The sequence below is a fragment of the Coenobita brevimanus genome, chromosome 79 (assembly GCF_032717465.1).
Source record: "Coenobita brevimanus isolate Jiangsu-jjx chromosome 79, ASM3271746v2, whole genome shotgun sequence".
Taxonomy (NCBI): Eukaryota; Metazoa; Arthropoda; class Malacostraca; order Decapoda; family Coenobitidae; genus Coenobita; species Coenobita brevimanus.
The window spans coordinates 5,188,139-5,201,318 of NC_137032.1; the positions used below are offsets into that span (position 1 = coordinate 5,188,139).

Consider the following 13,180-nt stretch of genomic DNA (forward strand, 5'->3'; position numbering starts at 1 on the left):
TTGCTTCCTTCTTTCTTGCATTTAAAAAAATGCAGGAAAGTGAACGTCCGGAGCGGGAGCAGTGGGCCAACAAACGCGAATTCCTGCTGTCCTGTATATCGATGGCCGTCGGGGTGGGTAACGTGTGGCGATTTCCCTTCGTGGCGTTGGAGAATGGTGGTGGGGCCTTCCTCATCCCGTACCTCCTCGTCCTCATCTTCATCGGGAAACCAATGTATTACCTCGAGTTCTGCATGGGCCAGTTTCCCTCCTTCGGCTCCGTTAAAGTGTGGGAACTATCACCTGCATTTAGAGGTGAGGAACTGCTCTATCTCACTAACTATAGCCAAAATGTGGGAATTAGTACCTGCATTTAGAGGTGAGGTACTGCTCTGTCTGTCTAACTATAGCTAAAGTGTGGGAATTAGCACCTATCTGTCTAAATATAGCTAAAGTGTGGGAACTATCACCTGCGTTTAAAGACCAGCAAATGCTCCTTCTCTCTAACTATAGCTAGACACTTAATCCTACAGGGGGTGGCCACAATTTGCCTCCATATCAACCTGTGCTTCGCCTTCAGGCTGCCTTGCCTCCAGTTCACATATTACCCTCATTCAGATACCTCTCCACCCTGCCTCGCGGCCTCTTCATTGGTCTCCCTTTCTCCCTTTCCCCGTACACCTAACTCATATACACTCTTCTGGTCAGTCTCTCAATCTCCATTCTCTCCAGATGTCCAAATAATTTCTCGGGATTTCTAACACGTAAATGAGTTACCTGTTTTTGTCGGTATAAAATATACTGGCTTTGTTCGATTCCCTTTATAAAAGAAAAAAGAATATTTATGTGGAGAGGATGGAGAGCGAGAGACTAAAGAGAAGAATGTATGTGAGTGAGATGGAGGAAGGGGGAGGGGGAGGCCAAGGATGAGATGGTGGGATGGAGTGGCGAAGTATATGAGATAGCGAGGTGTGAGCTGGGAGCAGGACAGTGAAATGGCCGGGGACCGGGTGACATGGAGGCGATTCGTTTGTGGCCACCCCTTACGGGATTAAGGTGTCTGGCAATAGACAGACAGATAGAAAAGCAAACGCATTATGGCTTAGGGATTCGCATCAACGAACATCGAACTGATTGCCTAATTATGCGGTAATAAGCCTATATTCTCAGCATTTCCGTTTATGAACATAATTCCAGGCTTAAATACAGCCATCACTCCTACTCCTTTCTTTCGCAGGTGTTGGGCTCGGTCAGGTGTTCTGCACCTGGGCTGTGTCAACGTTTTATGTGATGCTGATGGCCCTATGCGTCTTCTACTTCTTCGCCTCCTTCAGCAGTGCGTTGCCCTGGTCAGTGTGTGGCGAATGGGCTGGTCCGGCTTGTGTCGATGCAGCCAATAACGCTTCCAGCACTGCCAACACTACTTTCGACACAGGCAACACCACTTTCCACATTACCAACAGCACATCAAGCAAGACCTCTGCAGCAGAAGAATACTTCATGTAAGATGATCGGTTCTGTAAGTTAGTGTACAGTAAATTGCAAGAGAGAGAGAGAGAGAGAGAGAGAGAGAGAGAGAGAGAGAGAGAGAGAGAGAGGGCAAAATCTTCTCTGCAATGGCTGTACTTCTACGACATCTTGAATGGCTACAAACCGCAGGATCGAGAGTAAAAATCTATTTGAAGGAATGGTTGCATAATATGTAGATATCGTGGGCACAAGAAATGGATGGGGTGTTACATAAGATCCTAAACTACACTACACCCAGAAAAATTTAGCATTTTTTATATCTCATACAGGAATACTGCTGATAGTGCAAACCCACCTTAATATTTCCGTATTATCCTGTCTGCCTGGTTTCGATAGGCCGGTTTCTAGCCATATATCTGTATCGGCAAAGTAGTATGTACAGTTACTGTCAGGAATATCGCTCCACTTTAGGACGAACAATTATGGAACGCTTACACATTATCCTGAAAAATTTGCTGTGTTCCTAAGAAAGCATCACGGGGTTTCAAAAGTTACTGTTCGCTTTCCCGTTATTTATCGTACTGAAGTGGGTCGATATCAGTGTCCGTAATAGTACCTGTACAGCTAAAGGCCTCAGGGAGAGGCTTGACCCAAGAATATCGAACTTCAAGGATTTAAAATTATGGCCATTTATGTTAATTGCTGCATTGTGATTAAGAGCTGCACTGTAGTCAGCTTACAAGAATTTCTACCAACTTTCGCATAGCAACTACCTGTGCATATTACACCATTCTGTTTTCTTGTAAGTTATTTCTATCTTCTAATATCAACACAGCCTGCATAAATGACACACAAGAGAGTGCTGACGTGCAATATCCAGAAAGACTAACCAGGAAGAGGCGTTAATGAGCCACCTAAAATGAGGAGACTAGAGACCCAGGTTTTCACACTATTGTAGAAATGAGGCGTTCCACTTAGCTTATGATGGGTCCAAGAATGGCTGGGGCTGAATGTGCTGTTTTCCTGGCCAGTGGTTTCTATAGTGCAGGCAAAAGGTCTCTCTTTTCCCCGTGCCTCAGTCTTTGTGTGCCAACAGGAATGAAGTTCTCCACATAGACTACAACGGGTTCAAGAATGGCCTGGGGATGCCTGACTGGCGGCTGGTGTTGTGTCTGCTGTTCTGCTGGATAACGGTTTTCGTGGTGCAGGCCAAAGGTGTGAGGAGCTCCGGCAAGGTAGCCTACTTCACGGCACTGTTTCCGTACTTAGTGCTATTTATCATGTTGATACGCGGTGTCACTCTGCCCGGCGCTGGGGTGGGAGTCCTCTACTTCATCACACCACGGTGGGAGAAGCTGCTGGACCCAGGAGTAAGTGCAATGATTCTTACAAACACCACACTCCTTACACTTGCTGCCGCCTACCCTGCCACGGGTATGGTGGCTTCACTGACACCTGCAATGGCCAGGAGCAGTGTCCAAAACATCCCCTCAGACGGCATAAATATGGACCAAACTTTGAATGCCAGATACTGAAGCCCTAATGGTTGCAGCGTGTGCAAAAGATTGTTTAAACATGTCAGGGTTCAGAGTTTTGCTGTACATTCATAAATACATGCAAACTCAACGTCAAAAATAGCAGTATATAAAGCCTCAGGTAACTTGTTGAGTGCTACCTTTTGACTGACATCATTGCAGATTTTCGTTTCCTTCCAAAAATTTGAATTCCTGCGTCATTATGGCACAGTTTTCTATAAAGACCTTGTGGATACGCTTGTCCCCGGAAAAGAGAAAGAACACTACTCATGATGTTATCTACATGTCATATATGTTGAATAAAAAGGATTGAAACTGTGGATGGAGCCACTAATCTTCATGCAGATATGATGATGTAGTAACTCCAAAACCCATCACATTTTGGGCAAGCTAGCATCTATAGTTTCATTTTTCATCTAAAAGTGTCTCCAAAGAGCCTGAACGAGCAATGTTTTGGATTCTCTCTACCCTTTGTGTATGAATGGTAATGGGTTACACTGATTAGTATAAGTTGTACATGTCAATTAAGATTACTTCTATATATATTTATATTAATAAGTATATTACAAGCGATGCTGGAGAGGGACGCCCTCACTTGGTGACACCGATATGACCGGGTGGCTCCGCTGCCTGGGCATACAAACATCCCTCTGTCCCCTCCCTGTCATGCAAAAGGAGGATGGTGGACTGCTGGACAAGGGTAATTTCAACTTGGTGGATTCAGATTCAAATGAGGCTGCAGTTGCAACTGCTACTACTATCACTATGCTACAAGCACTACAAGTATTTTGCGACTTTAATTCAGGTTCCTGATGGGAAAACAAAAACTATGAGCCAAAGGTGAACAAAATTAGGCGTGAAATAAAAATACATACATCTTTGATCACATCAGAGGGCTCTAAGAGTTCTACGACAGTGGGAATGATGGTGGGTAATGATGTTTTTCAAGGCAGCCATGTTCAACAAAATCACGGCTTGGTAGGACTGTGACCTCTACTTCTTTCCCAAATCACTCTTTATTAATTCTGGTACAGATATTTAATTACTCATTATATCCTTATCCTTTTGAATATGGGAAATTAATTATACATTTCTCATGATAGATTCTAGTTCATATATGTCATTAATGTTTGCGTAAAGAAGTCACTCTTCCATTTTTTTATTGTTATTATTATTATTTTAAGCACCGGTTTTGCAAATGAGAGGAGCCGGATTCAATTCCTGGGCTGGTGGAATTGCTGGACACTTTCCTATGCTCCCATGTCCCTGTTAACCTAGTGCAAGTATGCGCTAAGATATAAATCGTCTGAGTAGGTCACATTCTGGAGAAAGAAACTAAAGATTCCCGACACATACAAGCGTAAGACATCAGCTACCCCACATGCATCATATCCCTTCCCTACACACCCCCTCCTAACTCGATCTAAACCATCGTGGGAAGGTTTCCGAGCTACACTCCTCCAAAATGAAGAGTTCCAGGCTTGTAGTGGACATTTAAGGACTGCACGTGCTTTTTGTTTCTTCTTCTTTCGTCGGTGGGCAAGTTGGTCCAAACTAGAATATGACTCATGAGCGTGTCATATATGCAAATGAGACAATGACACTGATGACTCGCCTTCTCTGGTACAGAATATGTTGTGTCTGTTGCCACTGTCCTCTAAAATGTAATAGTCGTCTGAAGTAAATTAATTCGACTAGAATGCTTTAAACGGTGCAGGAAATGCGAGCAGTTTGTTTAAGCCAGGTAAACTTGACTGGAGATGTTTTGCCCTCGTCCCACCTCTTTCACTAACTGCTTTTTCCCTTTTCTTCACCTGGTCTTATAAAAGACAGAGAAAACTTGGACCTTTTATAACCACTGGATGATTCCCAGAGGCTGGTGCATTTTTGTTCCTGCTTCTTGATGTTATCTACAGGAAAATGCAAATGTAAGACAATGTATGGGATAAGTCTCTTTCATAGGGCACAGAAATCTTCTCAGTAAGTCTGATTTACACAATAAATTTCAAAGCTTATCTAATCATGCAGAATGCAAATGAATGTACCATACATGCTCAAATGGAACATGCAGTGAACTAAATAGTTTGGTGTGTCAACCTTGCCCGTGATGTGCTGCAACACTATCCTTTAAAGCTTGTTATGTAAGTTAACCATCCATTATTCCGTGCACTGTGTTGCAGGTGTGGTATGCTGCGGTGGAGCAAGCCTTCTTCAGCCTGTCCATTGGATTTGGGAACATTATAATGCTGGCATCATACAACCGCTTCCACAACAATGTGTACCTTGATGCCACCCTCATCACTGCCATCGACAGTCTCACCTGCCTCCTGGCTGGCTTCATCACCTTTGCCATCCTAGGCCATCTAGCGAATCTGCTGGGGGTTGGGGTGGAGGATGTGGTGCAGGGCGGTGGCACGGCACTTGCTTTTATCAGCTACCCAGATGTCCTGGGAAGGTTCCAGGTTGCACCACAGGTACTGTTATGATCAAAAGCTTACCAACAGTTCCCTGCCTGTGTTTTGTTTATGACAGATGTACCCTCTTCCACTCACCATACGTAAAGAGACGAGAGGTATGGATGGCAAGAAGGGGAGGCTGGATCAAAAATTATTGGTAACTGTAACTAACAGTCCATGTCAGGTCCACTGTAGGACCAGACCCTCCCCCACGCTGGCCAAGTATGAATGGCAGAGTGTCTGTTATGGAAAGTGTTGCAGGTGAAGCTCAGTGTCGTAATGGCTAAGTTGTTTTGGTACAGTCTGTATGTCATTGGTAGAAATGGTACTGCAAATACTTGAAGCATATAAAAGGCCATGCTGTACTACCAACATCCAATTTAACTGTCTGCCATGCTACTGGGTTATGAATTCTTGACTCCAGGTACTGTACATGCACTGCAAGAATAGAACTCTAACTCTCGAGTTACTGTAGCTCCCAGAAACTAATGGTATCTTGCTGAACTCTGTATCAGTAATAATTGAGTTTATAATTTGCTTAACTTGTGTGACCTCACCAAAAGTGAAAGACATGAAAATGTAATAAGATTCTCTTAAATTATTCTACAAGGATCAAATGCAACTGGGATCCCTCCTCATTAGTTCAGAGACCCTGAGATATAAAAGATCTCATAATCTAATGAGACCTATCTAAACTATTCAGTAATATCCAAAAGAGTTGAAATCTCACTTCACAAGATCTGAACTTCAGAATAATTAAGCTGCTGGTCGAACGCTTATTTATAAATTTACATCCCATAGGTGGCAAAAGTTTTTCCGTTACTAAAATTGTCCCAAACAGCCTGAAAATAATGACCTTAACTGACAAATGCCAGGATCGATAGAGAGTACCAATCTGGGTTTTGCAGCACAGCGTAAATATACTTGTGCATCTGTGGGACGGCAAGATGGTAGGTGTCCTCAAGCTGCCTAGGAGTGTCCGCTGGCCCCCTGTCCCACATGCTGCATCAGCCCTTGCCATAGGAAGTTGTGTCACACATTCCCCCACCTGTAACTGCTAACTTTAGCCCTGAAAGTGTTAATGTCTAAATATATTCAATTGTCCTATTTTTTTCGTGTTTAGGTAATTATTACCAGTATTTTTAAACAATACTTGTGGTGAACTATGGCTGCAGTTTATGGTCCATGAATATGCACTTTTCGCAACTTTACCTGGAAATGTTAAAAGTGCCCAAACATCCATGAAAACGTCTACAGTATACAAGGTGAGAAACTGTACGTTCTTATTATGTATGATGAATCTGACCATTTCAGAAAAGGAAAAATGAAGTCTGCCACATGACATGATGAAAACCAGCCCTGGCTCCTGAGATTATGTCTAAGCATCCCTGGTGTTTAAATCCACCTGGCTATTTAATTCTCAGCAGCGAGTCCCAGAACCCGCCTGTTGTTACTCTGGTGATCAATTTTCTGTTATCTCAAGAGCTCATGACCTCCAATGTGGTCTTGCATTACAAAATAAAAGAACAAGGAATATCTGATGAAACTATATAGCGCACAATGATATCACTCTCACGCCTTTACCCTTTTCATTCTAACTTACCGTACCCTAAAATTACCATCCATCCATCTTGAACGCCATTTGTAACAACAGATTAACTAGCAGAGCATACTAGTAATGAAGAAGGGCTGCATAAAGGTTGTGATGCAGTAGCAAGGTCTTTCTCTACCATTAAATTACGTAAAATGAGCTTAAAAAAGGGACGAAAATCTATACCAAATTAAAGTAAAATGAGTAGAGTCGTGTTGGTGGCATATTATTTGCCATTAATTCGCGGCATTCTCTTTCTAAACCACGTAAAACTGTTTCCACTGTCCTCAAACCTATAATATGTATGCTAACAGACCCTCCAAAACACACACACACACACACACACACACACACACACACACACACACACACAATATTTGGTGAGGTTAGAGAGAGCCTATAGTCCCTGTGAGATAAGAAAATGGGAGAGGGAATTGTTCATTACCCTGAAACACACAGACTTTGATGGTGCGATGGCTTTTTTTTTCGTCCTGACCAGCAACGACTTGAATTATGTCTAGCAATAATTTAATGTTCATTACTACTACTGCTACTACTACTACTACTACTACTATTATTATTATTATTATTATTATCATTATTTACAGTTCTTTTCAGTGATGTTCTTCTTGATGATGTTTACACTGGGCCTGGGTAGCGCTGTGCCGTACATTGGCGTCATCATCACTGCGATCTGCGACCAGTTCCCCAGTACATCGAAGTGGTGGGTAACGCTGGCTGTGTGCGTCATCAGCTGTACAGTTGGCCTTGTGTACACCACTCCACAGGGACAGTACATCCTCACACTTGTAAATTACTATGCCGGTGTAAGTAACTGTGTCAATCCATTCTCTGTTTACTCTGAGCTGGCCTAAAATTGCCATGTCTCTATCTTGAATGCTCAGTTGTATTATTAGATTAACACTAGAATATAATGCCAGTCACGAAGTAGCGCCATAAAATGAATGCAGAACCACCCCTTTATTTCATTCTGTCACTCAGCTATATGACATAAACTGCAAAAGGACGGAAAGCTGGGCCAAGCTAGAGCAAAAAGAGTATAGTAACTTTTTTATTTTTTTTAGGTCCTCTTGGTCAGTATTTTTTCCCAGTCATCAATTACTATGCTGTTTTGTCTTTCATCGCCACATTCTGTGATGTCTGTGTTAGTTCCGCAAGGTTATAAATCCTTCACGCTAACTTGGCTCAGATTTCTGTCCTTTCTTACCCTGTTTCACGTAGGTCAGTGGCAGAAAAAGATAATACTATGGCTCCACCTCCTTTCATATCACTTCTTCGTTACAAGCATCGTATTCTAGTGTTAAATTCTTTCCTCCTCATAATGACACAGATCTAAGGACGCACATATAAGGATTTTGGCCTTCTCATGGGGAGGGAAATTTCATTATTACATACTGGCTAATGACAAGCGATTTAATTGAGCAGCGAGTAAGTCATATGGGCCTGTGTGTTAAAGCTTGTACCATACATCCTCTCATGGTCGGAACAACTCTTATTATTCTATATCATATAACCCCAAATTACTCTACTCATCTGAGACTGCATCATAGGAGCCTGGTAAAATTAAGATGAATAATAGATGGCTAAGATCAACTGGGTTCAGATACACAATGAAAAACTCAAGGCCCATTACACTAGACCCTTTCACATATTGCCTTCCTGAACCTATTTCCCTATCAACAAAAAACAGTGCCATGTCCCTTCATTCCACTAAGTCCCAATCCCACAGCCTTTTCCTCAGCAACCAAGCATGAGCCACTCCAATCATGCGATGACTTAGAGATTAGTGCTGTCTTCCATCCGTACCCCACTGCACTCGCCCCTCCACAATATTAAGTCCTGTCCTTCCATTGCCCCATCCCCATTGCCACCAAACTCCCCCACCAACTCACTGTTTACTGAATCACATCTGAACACTCACCCAATAGACGGTGCTGGAGAGGGACGCCTTCATGTGGTGACACCCATATAACTGAGCTGCTCCACTGCCCGGTTAAACAAACGCCCCTCAACTCCCTCCCTGTCCCACGAAAGGAGGCGGACGAGCTGCAAAAGAAGTCAACAGTTTCCAGTCCACTAGGTTCACATTCAAATAAGCCTGGCGTTGCACCTACTACTATTACTACTACTACTACTACTACTACTACTACTGCTACTGCTACTGCTACTACTACTACTACTACCAACCAACAATGGACAGCTTCATCTCACGTTCTCCCTACAAGCGCAGTTGTGAGCGATAAATGCTGCCCACTCAACACCCCTACCCATGACCGGGGGAACGTCGTGGTCAAAGAATCACACTAAATAAAGACCTGTTGTTGATGTTCTAAATCTTTTATAAACTGTGCAATGGTGTAGACTGTGCAATGGTGTCATCACGAGCTGTTCCTTGTGCAGTAGTAACAGCTGCAACCCCAGGCAAACATATATATATATATATATATATATATATATATATATATATATATATATATATATATATATATATATATATATATAGATAGATAGATAGATAGATAGATAGATAGGTAGGTAGACAGATAATGGATTAGAGTTTGCCCGCAAAAATGTGTGGGACTAAAATCCTTCAATCACAAAATGTTTGCAAATACCATTATCGTTGTTTCCTTACCGTTACTGAACCCAGAATAACCAATTTTGACCAGTAAGTCGAAAAAATTATTTACGCATACTTTCACGTGTCACGATCTCCGACTATTTCTTGCCGTCGCGTCGCTCGCGATCGCCAAAATATTTGTTTAATATTTTTCTGACATTCCTTGGACTTACCCCGACTTAATACAAAGAGAATTATGTTGATATCTATTTCCGTTCTCGTGAAAGAAACGAAGAAACGCAAGGCACAGACACAGCCTATTATACATATATATATATATATATATATATATATATATATATATATATATATATATATATATATATATATATATATATATATATATATATATATAAAACTGAAGCAAATGACCCTTCCTTTGGAGAGTCTATCCGCCCTTACTGCTACAAACTATAAACTTGCTGTGTGAAAATAAGCTATCAGTAAATTGTGTAACCTCTCGAAGTGTTACTTGAACCTTCAAAAATAATGCAATTTATATACTTCATCACTGATCATCTATCAGTAATGTGGCGTGTATTGTGCAGCGTGTGTTACAATGAAGCATTTATCAGTAATTAGTAATATGGTGCGTGTGTGTGTGTGTGTGTGTGTGTGTGTGTGTGTGTGTGTGTGTGTGTGTGTGTTACAACACCTATCACCAATAAGTAATGCAGTGTGCCTTATACAGGGTGTGTCCATTATCCTGCTGATGGTGCTGGAGTTGGTGGGAGTGGTATGGGTGTACGGGCTGAGACGTTTTATTCTGGACATCCAGTTCATGTTAAGTCGTGAGACCGGCCTATACTGGAAAGTGTGCTGGGGAATATTCAACCCAATATTCCTTATCGTGGTGTTCATTTACAGCCGCGTCATCGCCTCTCCACTCACCTACGGCAGCTACGTCTTCGATAATGTTGCCACTGGTAAGCAGACAGAATAGTAGGTTTGTGTTCATTTGAGGGAACTGGGCCACTTATACAACTCGAATGCTAAGCCGTGACTGCATGGAATTCGATGAACCTTAGTTATAAGGTAAGAATGACTTTCCTGGGTTACTAGGCGAATCCACCTTCCACTCAGACTACATATAACCATCAAAAGCCAGAAAGGGTTAGGGATCTTTCTCAGGTTATACACGCTACAGTAAGCAGGAAGTTCAAGTCACGCCCGAAACTGCTGTCTTCACAATTATACACAATTTCAGTACATGGATATATTCTTAGTACAATTCTCTCACTTAAACAGTTTATCGCAAAGTGAAATCACGACACATAAGGTGTATTTTCTATCACTGATATTCAAATTTCTCACAGATCTTGGGCAAACAGTGAACCTACCAATGGGCGACGATGATAACGATGACGATGTTACGGTTATAATGGAACTAGACACACCACGGACCTAAGAACAAATTAGTTATTAAAGCACGTCTAAAACAGTCCTAAATTTTCCAATGCATGAACTGCCAGGTTATTCCTCACAGGCCCATTCTCCATCAACAGCGTCACTCAGTCATACTCTTCAAATCATATAGTGGGTGTAATTTTTGTCTTCAGCCAGTCGGTGTTTGGATGACGATGACCCCCACGACTCTACAGTACTGTCCGTCTCCCCTTCATCTTCCACCATTGGCAGACCTAGATTAGGCAGCAGCAGGAACCAGCACTTAACCAGGCAGGAACTCACCTAGCTGCAGCCTTCCCAAGTATTTTCCAGTATCTCCATTTGACATTAATACTGCTTTGATGAAGCAGTGCCGGGTCTGCCACGAGAACACAGTGGGACTAAGTGGTCCTGTGGTCTGCAAGAGGTCAAACAAAGCCAAGAATCAGCAGACCTATAAATGTCAACATTTCTCCTGTAGGTGACTCACAGTTGCATCAACCCCTTGATATAGTCGGACAGCAGAGCGCTGAACTACCGCAACCAGTCTAACAACTTTGATCCACCAGGTCATTTACATTCTGAATGACTACCTCCCAGCGGGTTGCTGCAGTTAACCTGACTGCTGTAATCCGCTAAATCACAAAGCATCTAAGGGATTAATCTCAAACCGTCAGCAGCCGGACCCACAGTGATTATGTATGAAGAGTTTCGATACGAAAGTTTCTCTGGGATCGGATTGTTTTTTCTTTTATACGTGCATATGAAACGTCAATAATATAGGTGATCGGGGTAATGCCAGACAATTATATTATGATAAGAATTAGTCACACGAGCCTGAGTGTTATAATCCTGTATATTTCAGGTGTGGGTATTGGACTGACGGTGGTTGCGGCGCTGATGGTGCCTGTGATGTTCGTGGTGGAGCTTCACAAGATCTACACCACCACCTCACCCAAGCTTAAACACGCCCTTCTCGACGTATTCAAGCCCACGGACCAGTGGGGACCCAAGGACACCACACTAAGACGGGAATACTACCAGTTCCTCTCATCAAAGAAGGAGGGACTTCGGAATAGTCAGTGATATATTTTTTATTGCAGAAAGTTAAGAACCCAACAATGATAAGAAAACTGAACAAAGAGAAAGTCAAATTCAAGATTCAATCACTTGGAGATGTCTGGGCACGCTGCATTTAACAAACTGGAGATTATAGGCACTGGGAAAGACAGACTATGGAAGAACGTTCCAGGGTTCACCAGTTACACACATGAGATACTGAGAATACTGGTTAACTCTTGCATTAGTAAGCTGGACAGAAACGGGGTGAGAGTGTGTAGTTTGATGCTGCAAGCACGCCGTAGTGGAAGACTAATGCAAACACGGAGTTTGGAACTGTAAGTGACCAGAAGAGAGGGAGATGCAACATTGCAACGACGACAGAGAGAGGGAGGCTGTAGGGAGTCACGAGAGGAGGAGAGTTGATGCGATGGAAAGGCACTGATTTCACCATATTTTGAGGTGTTGTATGTTATAAGCCCTACACATGCACCCATGCTCTACGGGTGAATAAGGCCCTGTACAAGGTCATCAGTTAAGTGAGGTACAAGAAATAAAAATAAAAAGCACTCAGTCGATTCATAACATCTGACCTCTTCTACGCTGTTTATGCTAACGAAACTGTGTAATCCTTCCAAAATAATCTGCAGGAAAATGAGATAATATTAAAAGGAATGAGCTGTGTGTTATTGAAGGTATAGGAATAGTCACATGGTAGATTGTGTATAGTCATGTGGTATACTGTGTTGAGTTGAAAGGTGAAAGATTTTTTTTTTTTAATTTTTTTGAGGCATTAAAAGTAACAAGGTTGCTTTTGCCCACAGTAGAAATAAGGGATAAATCAGTCAGTAGATGTGACAAAACCTAATCCGTGACTGTTGTTGCACGTGTTGTGATGGATGCTATGAGAGGTGGGTGGGAAGGAGAAGAGTGAAACCAACGGCATATGAGTGAATAGGTTTATAGTAGATATACAGCTCAGGTCAGTGATGAACAGAAGGAAGAGAGTAGGTGAAAGGACGGAACCCAGAGGGACAACACTAATGATAGTTATAAGAGATAG

The 13,180-nt window shown here is 42.4% G+C and overlaps 1 protein-coding gene across 1 annotated transcript; it reads left to right on the forward strand.

Annotated features, from left to right (window-relative positions):
* Positions 1–29: 29 nt before the first annotated feature.
* LOC145408982 (sodium-dependent nutrient amino acid transporter 1-like) lies at positions 30–12,144 on the forward strand. Its single transcript, XM_080279555.1, has 7 exons — positions 30–294; positions 1,217–1,481; positions 2,546–2,819; positions 5,165–5,458; positions 7,640–7,858; positions 10,364–10,598; positions 11,924–12,144. The coding sequence occupies exons 1-7, from the start codon at positions 30–32 to the stop codon at positions 12,142–12,144; spliced, it is 1,773 nt and encodes a 590-aa protein (XP_080135681.1).
* The last annotated feature ends 1,036 nt before the right edge of the window (positions 12,145–13,180 follow it).

Coding starts and splice junctions, on each gene's coding strand:
- LOC145408982 (XM_080279555.1), top strand. CDS start 30: ATGCAGGAAAGTGAACGTCCGGAGCGGGAGCAGTGGGCCAACAAACGC. Junction 7,859..10,363: donor TTGTAAATTACTATGCCGGT/GTAAGTAACTGT, acceptor TGCCTTATACAG/GGTGTGTCCATTATCCTGCT. Junction 10,599..11,923: donor CTTCGATAATGTTGCCACTG/GTAAGCAGACAG, acceptor TGTATATTTCAG/GTGTGGGTATTGGACTGACG.